Source organism: Oculina patagonica, chromosome 1 (genome assembly GCF_052425735.1).
Source record: "Oculina patagonica isolate OP01 chromosome 1, crgOcupat, whole genome shotgun sequence".
In the NCBI taxonomy this organism is placed as follows: domain Eukaryota; kingdom Metazoa; phylum Cnidaria; class Anthozoa; order Scleractinia; family Oculinidae; genus Oculina; species Oculina patagonica.
Window position 1 is genome coordinate 9277318 of NC_135758.1, and position 18187 is coordinate 9295504.

At 38.8% G+C, this 18187-nt stretch overlaps 3 protein-coding genes across 3 annotated transcripts; 2 read left to right on the forward strand and 1 right to left on the reverse strand.

Moving 5' to 3' along the window:
- Positions 1 to 24: 24 nt before the first annotated feature.
- Positions 25 to 3398, forward strand: LOC144655282 (galactosylceramide sulfotransferase-like). The gene is made up of 2 exons (XM_078515501.1): positions 25 to 445; positions 1431 to 3398. The coding sequence occupies exons 1-2, from the start codon at positions 327 to 329 to the stop codon at positions 2761 to 2763; spliced, it is 1452 nt and encodes a 483-aa protein (XP_078371627.1). The 5' UTR covers positions 25 to 326; the 3' UTR covers positions 2764 to 3398.
- Positions 3399 to 4113: 715 nt separating this feature from the next.
- LOC144655300 (uncharacterized) lies at positions 4114 to 6793 on the reverse strand. Its single transcript, XM_078515521.1, has 2 exons — positions 6081 to 6793; positions 4114 to 4643 (listed from the first exon to the last, which is right to left on the reverse strand). The coding sequence occupies exons 1-2, from the start codon at positions 6435 to 6437 to the stop codon at positions 4479 to 4481; spliced, it is 522 nt and encodes a 173-aa protein (XP_078371647.1). The 5' UTR covers positions 6438 to 6793; the 3' UTR covers positions 4114 to 4478.
- A 2133-nt stretch (positions 6794 to 8926) lies between these two features.
- Positions 8927 to 17969, forward strand: LOC144655936 (uncharacterized). The gene is made up of 8 exons (XM_078516126.1): positions 8927 to 9313; positions 10694 to 10978; positions 11685 to 12020; positions 13056 to 13373; positions 13728 to 13859; positions 14367 to 16070; positions 16589 to 16868; positions 17359 to 17969. Exons 1-8 carry the CDS (start codon positions 9280 to 9282, stop codon positions 17651 to 17653), a joined length of 3384 nt encoding a protein of 1127 aa, XP_078372252.1. The 5' UTR covers positions 8927 to 9279; the 3' UTR covers positions 17654 to 17969.
- The last annotated feature ends 218 nt before the right edge of the window (positions 17970 to 18187 follow it).

The window sequence follows — 18187 nt, forward strand, 5'->3', positions numbered from 1 at the left end:
ATACTTACAAATTACGGTCGAGGCAAATCCGTTGTATAAGTTGTGGTCGTTTCTAATGTAGCTTTTTTGATATAGCTGAGTTGTGTTAAGATGCAGGTGAAAAGAGCAAGTGAAAAGCCATAAGTCATAAAATATTAATCGGTAGCAGTTGAAAACGCGCTGCCCCATTCATCTACACATGGAATAAACAAATAGCTTTGTGGTTCTTTAGTAGCTGAGTCGCCAAAAGGCGGTGCATTCTTGTGTAGTAAATGGACGCGGAAACAAAGGCGAAATAGCTAGACAAGGAAACATGCAATGTGGACGACACATTGAGGAGCGGAGTAATGGCGGTTCATCTAAGGACGCTCTTTTGGTGTGTTGTCGTGGTTTCATTGATTTGCATCGTCTTTTATGGAATGAACAATTTGCCTTCGACGGTTTATTGCCCCACTACAGAACGCAAGTAAGTGGTTAAGATCTCTCTTGACATTTCTTGTCAACGAACAAACACATGTTGCCATCTGTGAAGTTATGGCCGGCTTCATTCGATCAAAGGGGAAAAAATAATATTGATAATCTCTACAGGTGTTAACCGCGGTTCCAGCGTCCATTGCACTAAATTTTTATCTGTCACTTGTACAATTTAGACTAACACTCCACGCTGGTTGAGATTTGAATTAAAGAAATCATTTTTTTTTTCACAATTATTGCCTTGATGCAAAAATATGTTGATGAGCCGAATTAATTTCAAGCTTGAAATTGAACGAGGAGTTAATAAGTACAAGAACTTTGTTAAAAAATTATATCTGGGTCTCCACCGCAGACTTCTTTCTTATCAAGTTAATCACGATTTAATTTCGTTTGATGTTTCATTATTTTAAAAATGTTCCTCGTCTATGGAAAATTGGCAATGTATAAATAATAAAATTGTAAGGAGACAACTTTATTATGGCTTACCCCGCCATTTTGTATTTTGTGCCGGTAGTAAAACAAAACAGTTACTGGTGTCTATAGAAATCTTGTTAATGAAAATTATTTCTCCTTTAAAACAATTATCTAAAGATTTTATTTCTGGAAATTTAAAAAAGGTACACGTGCTAAAAGAAATTCCGCTAAACCTAGAGTCCCTAGAGTAAATCTTTAGTAACTTTGAACAAAATCTTTCGACAACTCTCGTGATAATTTGTGCAGGTTTATCCGAATTGAATGAGAGTGCCGGAACGAGAGTCGATGCAAGGCGATGGAACAAAACGTTAACAGCTACGTTTTTGATCGGTTTTATTCCGCCTTTGCCTCAGTTTTTTTTTATTCCAAGTGAATCTTTAATCCCGTAAGATTTGTCCACAATTAACAGTCGGACGCTGCTCTTCACGCCTGCCATTTTCTTTTCGGTACAAATTTTAGCTGCATTTAGAATAAATACATTTTTGTTGATTTTATTTAAACAGGATTGTATCCACAAGAAATTCAGAAGCCCTTGCAGCTGACATCTTGCCTGTGGAAGCAAGAATCCTCACGAAACAACATTTTGTAAATGTAAATATCACATCACAACAAGGACGTCTTAACACTAATAAGAAGCACAAGCATACAAGAAATCCAAAGCAAAATTGTTCACCGATTAACCACGTACTATTTCTAAAGACCCACAAAACAGGTGGAAGTACAATAACGAATATTCTTAACAGGTATGGAGACTCAAGAAATCTGACTTTTGTGCTGCCAAGAAATAAACAGCTCTTCACGTTTCTGTGGCCGGCGAGATTTCGTGTCTCTTACACGGCACCTTTGTACAATTTTGGAGCAAACATCATGTGCAACCACGCCAGGTTCAATAAAAGACCGATGAATTATTTATTTCCGAAGGAGCGTAGTCGATATATAACCATACTAAGAGATCCCGTGGCCCAGTATGAATCAGTCTTTAACTTCATGCACTTTGCCAAGCCGTTGGGTTTTAAGGACGAAGAAGACCCGTTGGGAACGTTTTTGAAATTTCCACCAGCATTCCAAGAAATAAAGCCATTGATGAAAGCCACATTGGCTCTTCATTTGGTACGAAATCCCATGCTTTTTGACCTTGGGTTGGACTTTCGATATTTCCAAAATGTAACTGCCGTAGAGCGTTACATAGATTTCCTAGACAGTGAATTCGACCTGGTCATGATTTTAGAACATTTTGATGAATCACTATTACTGATGAAGAGACTTTTGTGCTGGGAGCTTAAAGACATTTTGTACTTCAAGTTGAACGAGCGGCAAGATGTACAGAAGCGGAAATTTATCAGTCAGGAAGTTAGAGATGACATCAAAAGCTGGAACAAGGCGGATTTTATGCTTTATCAACATTTCAATAGAACCTTTTGGAGAAAGATCAAAGCTCAGGGACCAAGTTTTCAAAGAGAACTGAAGATTTTTAGACGTAAAAAAGAATCATTGACAAGAGCCTGTCTTCAAAAAGGAAGCTTCCTAGACGAAGCATACACCGGTGTTTACGTCAAGGGCTACTCCCTCAAGAAAAACGTGCCCAAAAGGAAGAGAGTAATGTGTGAAAGCATGATGAAGAATGAACTGTCATACGTAAAGTACTTCAGAGAGAAGATGAGCAAAGAAGTAAAACACATCGAGGAGCCAGATGAATATCTTGACGATCCCAAGAATGACTGGGAAATAGCTAGTGACTTGGAACATGATCCCATCCTGTCAGGAATAGAGTCATCCTCTGATTCTGCTGCTATTCTGCCACGGCCTGTGGCCATGCAGGGAGAGACTAAGAATTAATAATTAAAGCACTTCCGTCTGCAGTTGCTATGCAACACGACGTATCCTTATTGCGCATGCGTTATGCTTTCTTGTCAGTTTTTGAGGACTCGTGAGTTCTCGTGCTATCTTCTCGTTGGAAATCGGAAAGCCTTCGTCTGCACAACAAAGATGTGCAAAAACGACACTTATTCCAGATCCCTGATCATGACATATCCAGACAAAAATGCAATGGAATATTTTCAATAAAAGTCAAGGAAAAAGTTCGGCTCAATCGTGGCTAAGCAAGTGTTGTTGCTTCTCTCGGCAGCTCTACAGTCTCAAGTATTTTGCCACTCGCAATTGCACGGGTTATTGGTGTATTGATATCCTTATCGTCTTTTGCTAAAGCAAACAAGGAGAACATTAGTTGAAAGGACTTGACAATTAAACTTTTTTTATCATTTCTTCTTTTGTATTTTTTGGTCTACGAGACAGACATCGGCAAATGAAAAGGGATTTCTTTTAAATCATAAAGACGCAGTTTTTCAACTTTATTTGGCGATTTAGACTGTTGTGTTCATCGTTTTAACTTCAATAATTATGTTTAAGGTTTGTTTAGCTGAAATGAAAGAAATTTTCAACGAAATAAATGTAGCCAGACATACGTTACGAATCCTAATAAGTTACTAGTACTTGACCACCTCTTTGCAAAACAAGAATTTACTCGTATATATTAAATAAACAATATGCACTCTTTTTAAGTTGAACTGAAGGCGGAATATATCGTTTATTTCTGATGTTTTGCATCTTTTATACACTAAATAGGCGAATCAATCCCGTCAAAGACGGTTTACCCGCCATAAATATGTTGGATACACTAACTAGCTTTACTTGGAGTGATTGCACGAGACCATGCAGTATGCGTTTAGACTAGCAGGTAGACAGTGGAAAAGAAAAAAAAAAGAAAAAAAGGAAGGAAAATGTGGATTTTCACATATGTAATGGTGAAGCTTTGATATAGGTCTGTGAAATATTGTCACTCGGGAGGATTCATAGCTTGAATCTGGCTTGTGGAAAACTAACTTTAGAATGTTTGTGGATGATGGGTAGATGATCAAAGAAAGGCTACGATGTAAAAACGGAGGGTAAATGCTATTCAATTATGCCTGTCTCATGCGAATACTCCAGTATGGGCCTGAATCACACCAGTCCTGTGTAATAGTTAAGCATACGTAAGCACGGTAGCTACAAAAGCTAGCACTACTGTATCATAGGTACCTATGTATTGTAAACGTTTTTACAACAGTTTTACAGTCGTCGGTTAACGGTTAAATGAATAGGAATGAATGATTTAATGATTATATAAAATAAATTTTAGATTTATCAGTAATAAAAAAGGTGATAATAAGAATAAAAATATCAAATAAAAGTAACTTGAAAGTTCTTGAAGTTAACCGTTTGGAAGTCTCTCGGTCTCCTTTACTCAGGACCAGTTTCTTTTTAAAGTATACAGGACATGCTAATTCTCATCAGTTGAGACTTGAATTAAATCAGAGTCAAATTGCAAGACTTAGTGCAGAAGATTGGTTGCAGTTATATGTTCGTAACTATAGTGTTGGGTCTTTCTTTTCCGGATCGAAATGCAATTAGAAAATTTTTATTATCAGTTTAACTTTTGAAAACCTTTAAAGATTTTTTCATCATAACTTTCAAGTTTAATAGGTCGAATTTTTCTGTCGCAAATGCTAGTTATGTCAAACAAATCTGGCCAGTTTGGACTTTGTAAGAGCTTCAACCCACAGAATGCGTGACAGCTCTCTTCTCCGTGGCCGTTGCATGTTTCTCATCCCTAAGTAGTGCGTGACGCCTAGCGCCGTGATTCCCGCCAAAACGATACCCAGCATTAACCACCCGCCAATCTGTGGACCAATCACAAACACTAGAAGTTAAAGAACGTAATAGTAAAGCTATTTTATGGCGTATGGAAGCAATTTTCAAGCCAAATTTGAATATAACCGTGAGGTTATAAAAAATAAACCTTCTAAAGATTTGGCTCGAATTAGGCCACCCGGTTAAAAAAAAAATCATAGGAAGTTAGCCATCGAATAAGCTTTCTTAGGGTTATGGGCGGGATTAAGGCTACATTGATCGCAGGCAGAAGCAACGAAAACAGGAAGACGCAAAGAAGGAAGTTGGAAATTAATGTCACTGCCCACTCAAAATATTTACATAACAAATGATTCATTACACAGCCCTGGAAAAGACTTTGTTTTAAAAACACTTTTTTATATAAATAAAATACCATTGTTTTTAGGCTCTAGACATTGTTTTGGTGAGGGAGGTACTTTGCATCAAGGTAAAAATATTTAAATAGTGCCACGAAAAATTAAACTTATATAAAGCCATCGTAGCCTGCGAACAGGCTTTCTCCGAGCGCTCTCCGAAAATCTCCCGAAAGCCTGTTCGCAGGCTAACGCCATCGAGAAATTTGAACCCAAAACCCCACGCGAAAAAAACATAATAGCTAATTTTAAGAAAGGTCAAAAATGCACCTTGAGAAGACCATTCGTGGTAAATGTATATTTAAAGTGGAATAAAAAAAAAATAGATTGGTTTTGTTTTGAACAACTGATTGCCAAGCTAAAAATCGCCTAGTATAATATAGTATAGATCAAGGAAGTAAAAAATGACTTTTGTTCACCAGTAAGAAGACAATATAATTACAGTTTAATCCCGATAACTCGAGCCCTCAATAACTCGAGCCTCCCGCTACCCCGAACCTTTTTTTAACTCCCTTCATTTCATTTTCCTGATGATTTTACCGTCGCCAACTCGAATCCACGATAATTCGAACCGTTTTCGATTTCCCTCGATTTCAAATGTATATGTAAGAACGATCCAAGACCATTTCGTTTTATTTTGATTTAAAATATACATGTTATCACTCCCACACAACTTATCTCTTAAAATCCATTTTTTATATTTCGTTTTATTTTAATTTAAAACATTTATTAATATGTATTAATATTTTAATTTAAGACATGCATGTAATAACTCCCACCAACTGATTTCTTAAATCCAATTCTTTATATTTTTCGTAGAGATAAAGCTTTTAATTATGAAACTTTAAACCATGATCTTTCCACGCAGAATGGTCAAAGAGAGATGCCCTTGGCGATTTGAAATATTTACTAGCTTATTAGCATATAAAGAAATTATAAACATGCTTGATTTAATTGTCTCTGAGAAATCTTCTTGTTATTAAACAACATTTCAAGGCATGTTGCTAATTTTTTTGATGTACTAGGGGTTTTATAACCACACAATCAAATTTAATATACATTTATTACACCTACCTTAAGATAGAATGACGAATATTTATCGACAAATCTTGGGCAGTCATTTTTCCGTTCGCGAGAACATTCATACCTCCCTAAGTTAGTATCGCTCGCATTTTTCTGATTTTCTACACCAATTGACGAAAACGATGTCGCAGTAGTGGAAGATTGTGAAATCTCAACTGTGCTGAAATTCTGTTTCCTTTGGCGTGTATTTGGAAGAGTACCAGTAATGTTTTTGGATAAAAACTCCGCACATTTTGTCGCTTTGGGAGTAGAGGTTGTCATAGGCATCGAACTGCCAAGTTCACTTGCAATAATTAATATCAGTACTCCAAGATGATATTCTTTGAGTCCAGACTGTGTGGATGCCATACATAAAACCCTTAATCTTCCTCGTACACCACAGAGAGATTGAAAAAGAAGTCTAAACGAAGACCGTAAACAACAGCGTGCCAGATGGTCGCATCGTTTGCCTTAAAAGCCGACGCTCTAATTGAACCTTCTTATTTTTCAAAACACCTTTCTCGAAGCACAGTTCTTCTAAATGCTATCGAGAGGCTGTCGCTCAAGACACCTAATAGGCAGATATGTTTCCGGAATTTTGAAATTCGAATATTCATTTTTTTCCACAGAGATGTTTACATTTCTCGACAGACGATAATAAATCAATATATTTTTTGGGTTTAGAGATAAGCAATTTGACGAAGATCCTGTCATTTTGATTTCGGTTTGAGCATCGGGTTTGAATGAAAAGCCAGGCCAAAACGAAATGATCAATTAACGACGTTATGAAAATCTGACCGACGGCATAAAAACACTATTGTATTCATCGGTTTTAACATATTATAAAGACTGACTAGCAAGGTTCCGGTAAGACCCCTTTTACGATTCTAACAATAACGTCTTAGGAAATTATGCAAAACAGATTCCTTAGCTTTCTATTTTCGGAAACATATTATCATACATATATTATGGAGATAAAAAATAAAGTTCAAAAAATATTCCTCGGGCGTTTTTTTAGAAATAGCCTCTCCTTATATTATAAATAAAACTGAAAACAAAAAAGACCAAATTAAACTTTTTTCATGATCATGCTAAAAGGTGTATTAACAGCTGATACAGAATTCTAATTATAAATACAATTTACTTTACAAAAAGCCGGGCGTCTTTTATTTTTTAAATACACTGGAACATAAATCTCCACATGGGTTTTTATGCTACGCTATATATTTTTTTTTTTTGTTGTTGGGTGAGGATTTTTGTTAAAGGGTAGGCGAAAAACAAAAAACAACCGCAAAAATAAAGGAAGAAATAAATGGATAAAAAAAAATTAAAATAAGAATTTTTTTTGTTATGCTCACCAAAGATTTTAAGGGTGGGGTTTTTTTTTATTTATTTGGGAGGAACTACCCAAAAAAAAAATTATTAAAAAAAAAAAAAAAAAAAAAATGCGGATAGAAATCAAGCTACGGCTATAAAAATCGATATTTCGAAAGACGCGCGGAAACAATTAAAAACCGTTTGTCTAACTTTTTCAAATTGCAATCCGTTTCCATTCGAGCCATCCACACTGCCAAAGATGCTCGTTACCAGTTTCAAAGCCTATAGCAATTTTTAATAAAAACGGACTATTATTTTTAGGTTTCCTGCGACACAAATATTCAAAAATCAGTTAAAATCCGTGACATAGTAGTTCCTTTAATTTCCTCAGATATTACAGCTGGGGCCTTAAATGTCAAACGTTTCCACTAGCTCTTTTCGTAAAGTTTTGTGATTTTTTACCTCTTTCCCCCGGATAGAAACTTTCTGTCCACTAAGAGTATGTGATTCGAGCTTGTGGTGGACGAAACCCTCTAGTGAAACTTGTTGAATTTATCATCCTTTTGGGTGACGTTAACTCACCTTCAATTCAATTCATTTCCGCCAGAGAAACTTCCGTTTTTAAGGTGGCGCCAGGGATCATACCGTAAAATTTCGATAACCCCCTACTCCCCTCCCCCACAAAAAAAAATATATATAAATAAAAACGTCCCCGGCCCCCCTCGATGTCAGACGAAAAACCCTTCTGACAACTGCCCCCCCCCCCCTCCCTCCTTTTTTTTCCCCGGAGACCCAAGGGTTGATCTTAGGCCTCCTTACGTTTTTAACTTTCCATACACTGATTGTCTATATTTTTTCCCGCAAACCGTGTCAATTTAAGTTCGTTATTATACCGTGGGCTTCGTTATAAAGGGGTTTAACTGTATCTGAACACACTTTTCTAAACTGAGCGGTGCACGCGTACGCCGGAAGTCGGTTTTACCATGGAACTGTAAATTAAACCGATGTGGTGGGCATTATGTAAATAGCTTTCTATTTTTTTTTTCTAATTTGTCGAAACATGTCTGAACATGCTTTAATGTTATACAGGTTTCGGTTTGATAAACAGCTACCTAACACCCCACCCATGTCGAGGGGACTTGTCCCTGGGACTTACCCGAGTTTTGGGAAGGTTCCTTTAATATTAGGGGAAGAATGATTCAATGAAATAAATTGTTTGCATTTGGGAAAACAAAACAGTTACACAACTCGATATCAACTAATTTTCGCCCCATTGAAAGCCGCTTTAGATGGATATATTATTTCTCAAAAATCGAAGATCTTACGAATTCACAGGTCATATATATAGTAAATCATACGAAAATAATAATATCTGCATCCGTAATTACCTATTTCGGTCGGCCAAATAGGCACTTATTGTTCACGTGCGATGTATGTCTGGGGAGACGTTCTTAATTTCCCTTCCATCCCAGTCTAAGGCGTTTTTAAAGGTCAAAATACGCTTGCAAAGATGCTATTCGACGCCACATAATGGGGGAGGGTATCATTTCACATTGTGCCTTACTTAAGTACCCTGGGGAAAGACATTGACCGAATGAACTTTAATCAGAAGGCACTTTAAATTAGGTTGTCAGACCTGTCAAACACGTAACGATTGTGCTGTTCGCTACATCTACACCGATAGCCACCGTGCTTCCGACAATGGTTCTACTCCAAACAGAATTAAAGCAATTTGGGATGTTGGAAGTGCTTTGGATATCGAGTAAATAACACAAGCTGACCTGAGCGACGACTGCAAGAATTGTGAGAAAATACCGTGTACATAAACAACTTCTTTCATTCATTATGCAGTGGTGCTGAACATTTAACGACTCTGGTTGGTCGCTTAAAGCTCATGGCTTTTTCTAAAAGCAGTGGGCTTTCGACTGGTACGTAATATTTATATATTCTTCTTTTTTTTCATTTTTCGATTTGCCTGGCAAAGGCAAAGTATTTAATTGCAGAAATTTAGCGAAAGCGTACGAATGCAAATTTGTTCGCGTGATGTCGTTGACAATCGAGTACTTTGACTTACGGCCGTTGCAAATGTTTGCAATTTTGTAGTATAGGCTCAAACACTTTCCATTAGATCGCAAAATATCGTTAGATAAGTCCTTTATTGACTCCTGGCATCAGTCAGATATAAAATTGGCATTTTACTTCGATATGTATCAGTCCGCGACGTAACAGTTAATTTGTATTCGTAAGGTTTCTGGGAACTGAGGGCGGAAGTCGAATGAAGTTAATAATTTTCCTTGGCAACTTTAGCTGTAGCCAATATTTTAGTTAACATATCTTTCACAAGGTAACAATAACAAGCACTATCGATTCCAAACTTGAAAAATATCATTCTTTGATCTTACATATGCATGCTTAAGGATATCGTGACAAAATAATCTTGGATTCCGTGATTCTTTAATCACAACAACTACGAAGAAGTTAATACTGCAGCATCTTATATTTAGCCTCACAATTGACATAAGGTCGATTATACCAGATTAGTAAAACTATTACATGTAATTATAACTCAAGTAACTGATCATTCACAAAGTGACTCATGATCAGCGTCGCTAAGTTATTTTATATGTGGGTATTTCTTTCAGTGAGTGCAAGTTGCATGCAGTTTATTAGCTGATCCAGATATTTTTATCCTTGAATATATTACTCGATCGCGAGCTGGGGACTGCAAAGAAGTATTTAGAATAATTCTTGAACTGATGCATGACGCTCTATAATTTATTATTTGGCTAAGGCCATCCCAATAAAATGTTTCGTTTCCCATGATGGTGGGTCGGTCTTGTCGGTCGGTGGGTCGGTCGGTCGGTCGGGCAAAAAAAAAAAAAAAAAAGAATGAACACTTTAAGGGGTCTGGGTTCATTTAAGAAGCCAAGAGATGAAGAACCGAAAGATTTTCTTTCAGTCAATCTCGCAGAGAATGGTGGAACAATCGTTTGCCCTTGGCACGAAACAGCCTTTGAAAAACTTAGTATCGATGTTAATTAAATGTTAATTAAAGACAAGGACATCACATCATACCAATTAGCGTTACTAAAACAGGATCGTGTGCTTGTAAATTAAAGTACTTACCTCTTTGACTAGTGAATCTGGATTTTTTTTTTACATTTCGAAAAAAATGGGTCGGTCGGGCGATGGGAAACGAAACATTTTTTTGGGATGGCCTAATGTTTTTTATTATTATTATTTGAGCGAAGCAGGCAAGAAAGTATAACTTCCTTTATTTTGTTTTGTCCTGTGTGTTTATTCTGCAGGCTCAAATTTATCAACCATCCAAACAAATGAACCCGAGCTTATAGATCAGTTGGCGTTATGCTTGGATAGAAAAATGAGATTAATAAAAAACTGGAAACACTTGGCACGGAAACTGCACGTCGACGAAAAGGTCATCACAAGGCTCGAACAGTACAGGGACTTCAGTCCAACTATCCGATTATTTGAATATCTCGAGGCCACGCAACCAGAACTGAACATTCAACAGCTACGAACAGCGCTGGTAAAGATCAAAAGAAACGATCTAAGTCTACGGACGACGAAAGGTAATTTATACGGCCTTATAAAAAGGTCGAAATGATTCCATCTCCCCATGCCACGTTTCTCTCGGTACTGGCGTGAAGTTGTCATGTAACTAGTTAATTTTTTAGCTAACTGCCACTAACACTAGTACTACCACTTTCAATAGCCAGTTATCAAAAGTGTCAAAACTAAGTTGTCTAGCAAATAGAAGAAGGGAAATGTGAAAAGGGCAAAATATAGAAAGCTAATTTGATACCCTTGATTTAATTACAAAATAGTTTAGGATAATAAAGTAAACTTAACAAAGGTGAGGAAGAAGTATGAAGTAGTTAGTACTGGGAAAAAAATAATAAAACTGGTATAGTGTCTTTTTAAAAAGTTTTCTAGTTGGCATGTTGCGTATAGATAAAGGAAGGTCGTTCCAATAGTAGCATTCAATAGTGGGACAAAATTCCCTTATATTTATTCTGGAGAAACTAATTATGTTGCTCAGATACCAGAGATGTGGTGTACTTCGACGGCTTTTCATCTATTAAGTGGTCGTATAATAGCTGGCAGGTGTATAATTTAACGATGTTAGGAAGCTTAATAAGAGTAAGGTTTACATAATGGGGAGTAATGTGATCACGGAGTGGTACAATAGTAAGTGGTAACATAGTTAGAGTGAACATTTTTGGTGTCACTGGTGAGAGAATGTTTGTGTGTTAATGTTAGTATTTTGCCTGACAGCTGGCTGCGCTGACTCTGAAAAAGTCCAAGAAGTAATTACGTCACAGAATATCCAAGCTCCTTCACCTCGGGCTGGTCTTTTAGACGAAATTGCCTTAGCGCTGGATGGGACGTCACCGGTTTTGGGAAACTGGTATAACTTGGCGAGGAATTTAGACGTGCCAAGGGAAGCCTGTTGGAAGTTCGAGACACGTTCAACTCAAAACCCAACCGCTCAACTTTTCCAGTATTTGGAGGTCACTCGTCCCCAAATGGCTCTAAAGGAGTTGAAGGAAACTTTGCATTTAATGACAAGAAATGATTTGCTCCTAGTTATTCAAAAACAGAACATGGAAGGTAAGTTGAATGTTCACAGGACAAAGAATGAAGTCAGTTTCAATACTCCCCGGTTTAAGTTTTTGCTCCATGCTCTTCAAACCTGTTGTCTTCGGCAGGAGAAAAACTACAGTACCTGTTTAAACAAGTTAAAATTCCCCATCACATTTACAACTTTCAAAACACACATACCATTTTCTAAAACAGAATGAATATCATAAATCTATTCCACCCCTCAATCCTTCGTTTAATGTTTTCTTGCTTTATTCGCAAACGCAACATCCGCAAACAACTTGAGAATGAGGGACGGGGAGTTGACACAGTGAGTTGACACATTGAGTTGACACAGTGACTTGATTTATGTATTTCATTTTCTCTTTTCAAAAACAACATTTTACTCATTCGCTGCGCTTATTCGTGAAATATTGATTTTACTACTCGAAAATAAAATTCGTATATCCTCTATATATTTCGTTGATTTGTTTCTATTTTACCTTGAGAAGGAAGGAGCCTCTCGTCCTGTTGTATTTCCCTGCTCCCCCATAAGAAGCACATCTGAGGCAGAGAACCATGTATTGCCTCTGCCAATAAAGTCCTGGTTTTTACTCGGTTATGATTTGCTGTGGGCAAGTTAGTAACAACCAATCAGAGAACTGTCGTAAATCTCTGGTAAGGTAAAAGGTAAAGCCTGCTCTCGAGCCAAGTGGCTCATCAGGCCGGAGCTTATCCCGGTTTCTGTAGCATTAAGCGGCTAGGAGTATTGCTACTCCCCCTGGATGAGATGCTAGTCCATCGCAGGGTTACTCCCCAGCAGTAAATTCGCCAGTACCCATTTATACACCTAGGTGGAGAGAGGCACTATGAGAGTAAAGTGTTTTGCCTAAGAACCCAACACAATGACCCCGGCCAGGTCTCGAAATCGGACCGCTCGATCCGGAGTCCGGCGCACTAACCATTAGGCAACCGCGCCTCCCATGTAAATCTCTGGTAATGCCACTTAATCTGGCCTTCTTTGGCCCGAAGACCTGATTTAAAATTGTCGTTGTTTAACTGCAGATGAAGTACTGCTCAAGGATATCATGAAACCTGGGTCGGAACTCTTGCAAGTGATGGCGGATAAACTCAATCGTGAACTACCGGCTGTTGAAAACTGGAAAAACCTGGCTCACAAACTGGAAATTCCAGCTGAAGTCAGTAAAGAGTTTTCAGATGAATCAACATGGCAAAAGGGAACAAGTCCAACAAAGGAAGTAATGAAGTGGGTGGCTGCTCAGTTCCCAGACACGACTTTAAAGGATGTTGTAAAGGCACTGGACAAGATTCAACGCAACGACGCTATTCAAATTATATCAAAGCACTTTCCAGACACAGTCAGTAAGTGCAAAACTGTAGTTCTTGCCTAATTATAATCTGCCTCAATTAGGCGACCACTTACAGATGTGCTGAAGGGGTAAAATGAAACTGGGATTTGGGCAAATCAGTTCACTAGGAAAATGAGATTTTGGTCACTCAGACTGGGAATCACAAACAATTAAACAATGGAACTGGCATGGGACTGGGATTTAAAAAATCGGTAAAACAGTAGGCTGAGAAATGGGGACCCTTTAAACAGCTTTTAAATCAAACCAAGGATCTATCAAAGGTCTCAGAACCCCCGCTTCAAGAGGATTCGGGTTTTGGAAAACAAAGGCCCCTTTTGGTGATTCAGACCATTTTCTTTTTCGCCAGATTCATCCTTGGAGCGACTGAATTCTTCATTGCACGATAGCCATAGCATTGAGACACCAATAAACGATCCAACAGGCGAGACTCTGTCCAGTCGCTACAAGAGGGAAGAATGCGGCTCTCTTTCTAAGCAAGGTGAGGTTTCACACCCTAATACATTTTTTAACTTCATTTCACTATCCGCTCTACCATTTCTATTCCCACAAATGCGAAATAAAATAGTATGCCAAAATCTATTTTGAAAAACATCTTCAGTTCAGCCTTAATTAAGCAAAGTTGTGAAACGAGGCCCTTAATTGTTCAAATTGTTACAACTGTTTTGTTACCAAAATGATGGGCCAACAAAACCTTACCTCACAAGAGACGTACTCTAGCTTGGCACGCAATCTTGTCTCGATCCGTAGTCAGTTAGGCGTCCTGTAGCCTTCTGAGTTATACGGTATGCACTGTCTTTCCAGCGTTCCTTACTGTTGGTATGTATACTTTACAGCCATTCTATGTACAGCTCTGCTCGGACAAGGTATAATATGACTTGCTCCTTTGTCTACGTAGTAAGCCAAGCTCTTTCTGCTCAACTGATTGTAAGGAATCACATAATTATTTCAATGCTTCTTTTACAAGTACCTGCTTATCTTTTTTTAGTTACAAAGGCCTTGAAGCTATCCGGTCATTGTGGAAGTCTGCCAGACCGTACAGATTTAGTAGGCCGCGACAACACTTGCGAACAAGTCATAACTACCCTGACTTCCAACAAGGCTGTTGAAGTTGTGGCGCCTCCTGGGTACGGTAAAACCTCGGTAGTAATAGAAGTGGCTCACAGGATGATCGAAAAAGGAAAGTTTGTTGCTTACGTTAAAACTCGCCGTGTGACCTGTGTGGAAGACCTGGGAAGCAGAATCATCGAGGCCTTGGGTGCAGTTCCCGGGGAGGATCCAATATGGGAAACATTGCGACGCATAAGAGACCTGCAATCCAAAAGCGTCTTGTTAATCATTGAAAATATTGACAACTTGCTACATCTTGAGGATCAAGTTTCCAACGAAAAGAACGATCAAGAATCTGAGGTATACTGTGCCAAAATGCGTGGAAAATACAAGAAAGATGACTTCTTGACTTTTTTCAAGGACATTGGACAAAGTCCAAATATTCATCTTGTTCTAACATCGAGAGAAAAGGATGATTTCAGCGTGTCGTTTCCGATTGATTTGATTGAATTACAGTCATTAAGTGACAAAGATTCTGAAACTCTGTTTAAGAAGCGTGACGAAAACCTGGCCGATGACTTGATCAAGGAACTGGTCAGGGTTTGTGGTGGTATCCCGCTGGTAATCTGCACTGTGTTGTCAATTCTTCAAAAGGAAAATCCACGGAACTTGACTCGAATGCTTTCCACCAGCTCACCTTGTTCGCTCATTAAAGAACTTAATCCAGACTTTATTGCGAACGAGGACCGCATAGATAATTGCCTTCAAGTTTGTTTTAATCGTTTGAATCGGGAAAATCAGAAAGTACTTTTAATGATCTCCACATTTCCACACAGATGCACCCAGAAACAATTTCTTGCTGTGTTCGAGGCACTGCTTGGTGTTGATTTGAAGACGTGCCTCAGTTGTCTGAAACACAGCACCCTCCTTCGCTTTGATCGAAGCAGCTGTCACTACTCTCTCCATCCGTTTATTAGAGATTTCTTTTCATTGATGCCCCAGCACGCAGAATTTAAAGCGGTCTTCATCCGTCACTACAGTGATTTGGCGGTCACACTGTGCAAACAGTTTTTAAGCCAGGATTCGAAGTCTGCCATCGATTGTTACAGAGACGAAAAGGAAAACATCCGAGAAGCCATGGCATGGTGCGGAGACAATCACGATCCTGAGGTTGACCAAAAAACAAGGGAGCATTGCATTCGCTCCTTCAACAAGTCTGCCGTGTTTCTTGCCAAAATGATGAGGAAACAAGAGTTTGAGTCACTCTTCTGCAAACTTTCACATCGATGCAGATATGACATGCATCTTTACAGCGCTTGCTTGACAGAGATCGGGATGAAAATAGTCCTGAGCTGTACGTGCACACCTCACATCTGTCCAAGAGCGTTGTATCGAGCCAAGTGCTTTTTGTCACGTGCAAATGACATCCAGAATGACATTATGTCAAGCCATTCGGCTTTCGATGAGTCCACTCGTGCCCAGTGTCTGAGCAAGCTTGGCTTCTGTTTAGTTCGCGTAGGACGTTTTGAAAGCGGATTCGAGCTTCTCAACCAGGCGTTAACATCTAGAAGAAACCGCGCGGAACAGTCGACGAAGAATAAAGACAAGGTTATGCTGGCTGCCTGCTACAACGATCTTGCAGGTACAGTATACATTGGAGCCTTCTCCCCATCCCTCACCAGATTGCTCAAAGTTACCCTTACAGTTTCCTGTCAGTTGTACTCCTGGGTACTCCAGTTGTACTCCTTGGTAAAGAGGGGCCCTATAAGAGTATCGAGTGTCCTGCCCAAGAAAACAACATAATGGTGATTCCAATGATACCAACCTTCCCTTCCTCTCTCCCTCGCCCTTCTTATGTTGTGGAACAATTCGAAAACGAAGGAAAGGTGCTCTTCAAATCATTATCTGAGAACCAGGAGCAATCTACAATTAGAAGTAGACAGTAATGCAATGTATGTAATGTACTAATGTCATCCGAATAAGTTAATGATCGAGTAATGATGTGGCAATCGCATAGCTTATATTGGGTACATGGCAACCCTAGCTTGTTCCCATAGTTCTTCGCGCTAATCCCGTTTTTCGCGTTGCTCCTCAACAAACCGAACACTTGGTTCAGGCTATATCTGTCTCACAACTTCTGTTTGTGTTTACATTTAACAGCTTCACAAATGCTGCAACGGAAACACATGGCCGCCATTGAGACGAGATTAAATTTTGTACTACCCGATTATGAATCTATCCTTGGTGACCACCCCTTTGTGGCAACAACGCTCAACTGGATTGGTAGTAGCTACCACGCCTTGGGTGACTACGACGACGCCATCAAATTCACCAGGCGAGCGCTTGAAATCCGAGAACGACTGCTGGGACACCATCAGGAAACAGCGAGGTCTTTGCATGATTTGGGCGTGGCTTATTCCGAGAAAAAGGAATATGAAAGGTAGGTTAGCTAGTGTTGTCTACTTGCTAGTGTTCTCCTCTGCAGAGGTAATCGAATCAAAAATAGATGGAATACAGGCGTGTTATTTAAAACGTTATGTACAAGCACGCGCTTTCTATAATAAGCCTTTAATTTAGCCAGCCGTCTAGGGACGAGATTACTGTACTGGGCACAAGGTACGACCGCGCGGTCTATCCTTTTTTCGGAACTGTTGAGTTTACCGAGAGGTTTGCACAAAAGCCAGATTTGCATGGACTCCACTTTAAACCCCCAATATTTGTGTCCTGAGTAGCTTCTTCCAGGTGTTCGCTTGGTTGGGGGAACCCCTCGATTTTTTTTCCACTCGACGTTACGTTCTTCGTGTTAACCCCGTTTTTTCGCGCTGCTCCCAAATAACCGAACGCCTGGAGCAGGCTATGTTCCGAGGCAAGTCAGTCGGTGTGGTGCTCGTCACTGACTATTAGATTAATTCTAAGTATTCTCTCTTTAGCGCTCTGCAACACCTTCAGAAGGCTGCTGCTTTACAAGAAGAGGTGTTAGACACACACGAGGAGCTAATACTCACTCATCAAGCCATGGCGGTCGCTCTCAGTGGCCTGGAAAGAGACGAAGAAGCTGAGAGGGAAATGAAACTGGCAGGAGAGTGTGCAAAGAAGGTGGAATCCCTAGATGTTCCTTTAGACATTTATGTGACTCGCGTGGTAAAAGAATGGGTGATGCCTGTTTCTGTTCCTGCTAGTAGCAGTCAACGTGGAACACGAGGCAGTGATTCAATCAAAGAATGAATCACTCAATCGATCTATCATCAATTCAATCAATCAATCAATCAATCAATCAATCAATCAATCAATTAATCAATCAATCAATCAATCAATTATTCAGTCAGTCAGTCAGGTAAGCAAGCAGCAAGGCAGAAGCGTAAGGTTGTAGAAAGGGATGGGCAACCATGTAAAAACCATTTTAAAGCAAAAAGCTAAAAGAAAGAAAATGGATCTACCTGTGACGTTGAAAAACAAAAAGTTGCAATAATTGCTATTTATGCAATATTTGTCAATTAAATTTTAGAATTACTGTTTACGTAACAATTGCTCATTGATAATTGATAACATACATACATACATTATATTTGATAATTTTTATAAAAACTGATTTGCTGTTGGCATCGTTTTTACAAAGATTTTATTTTTCTATAAATAAACAGGCACCTCTATATTTCAAATTTATTTACTTCCCCTAGATCCACAACTGCTATTTGAGAAAGGTATTTTAATTTAGGCTACCTCCAACAGAAAAACGAACAAACAAATACAATAAAAGGT

Coding starts and splice junctions, on each gene's coding strand:
- LOC144655300 (XM_078515521.1), bottom strand. CDS start 6,437: ATGGCATCCACACAGTCTGGACTCAAAGAATATCATCTTGGAGTACTG. Junction 4,644..6,080: donor ATTCGTCATTCTATCTTAAG/GTAGGTGTAATA, acceptor ATTGGTCCACAG/ATTGGCGGGTGGTTAATGCT.
- LOC144655282 (XM_078515501.1), top strand. CDS start 327: ATGGCGGTTCATCTAAGGACGCTCTTTTGGTGTGTTGTCGTGGTTTCA. Junction 446..1,430: donor TGCCCCACTACAGAACGCAA/GTAAGTGGTTAA, acceptor TTATTTAAACAG/GATTGTATCCACAAGAAATT.
- LOC144655936 (XM_078516126.1), top strand. CDS start 9,280: ATGGCTTTTTCTAAAAGCAGTGGGCTTTCGACTG. Junction 9,314..10,693: donor AAGCAGTGGGCTTTCGACTG/GTACGTAATATT, acceptor TTTATTCTGCAG/GCTCAAATTTATCAACCATC. Junction 13,374..13,727: donor GCACTTTCCAGACACAGTCA/GTAAGTGCAAAA, acceptor CTTTTTCGCCAG/ATTCATCCTTGGAGCGACTG.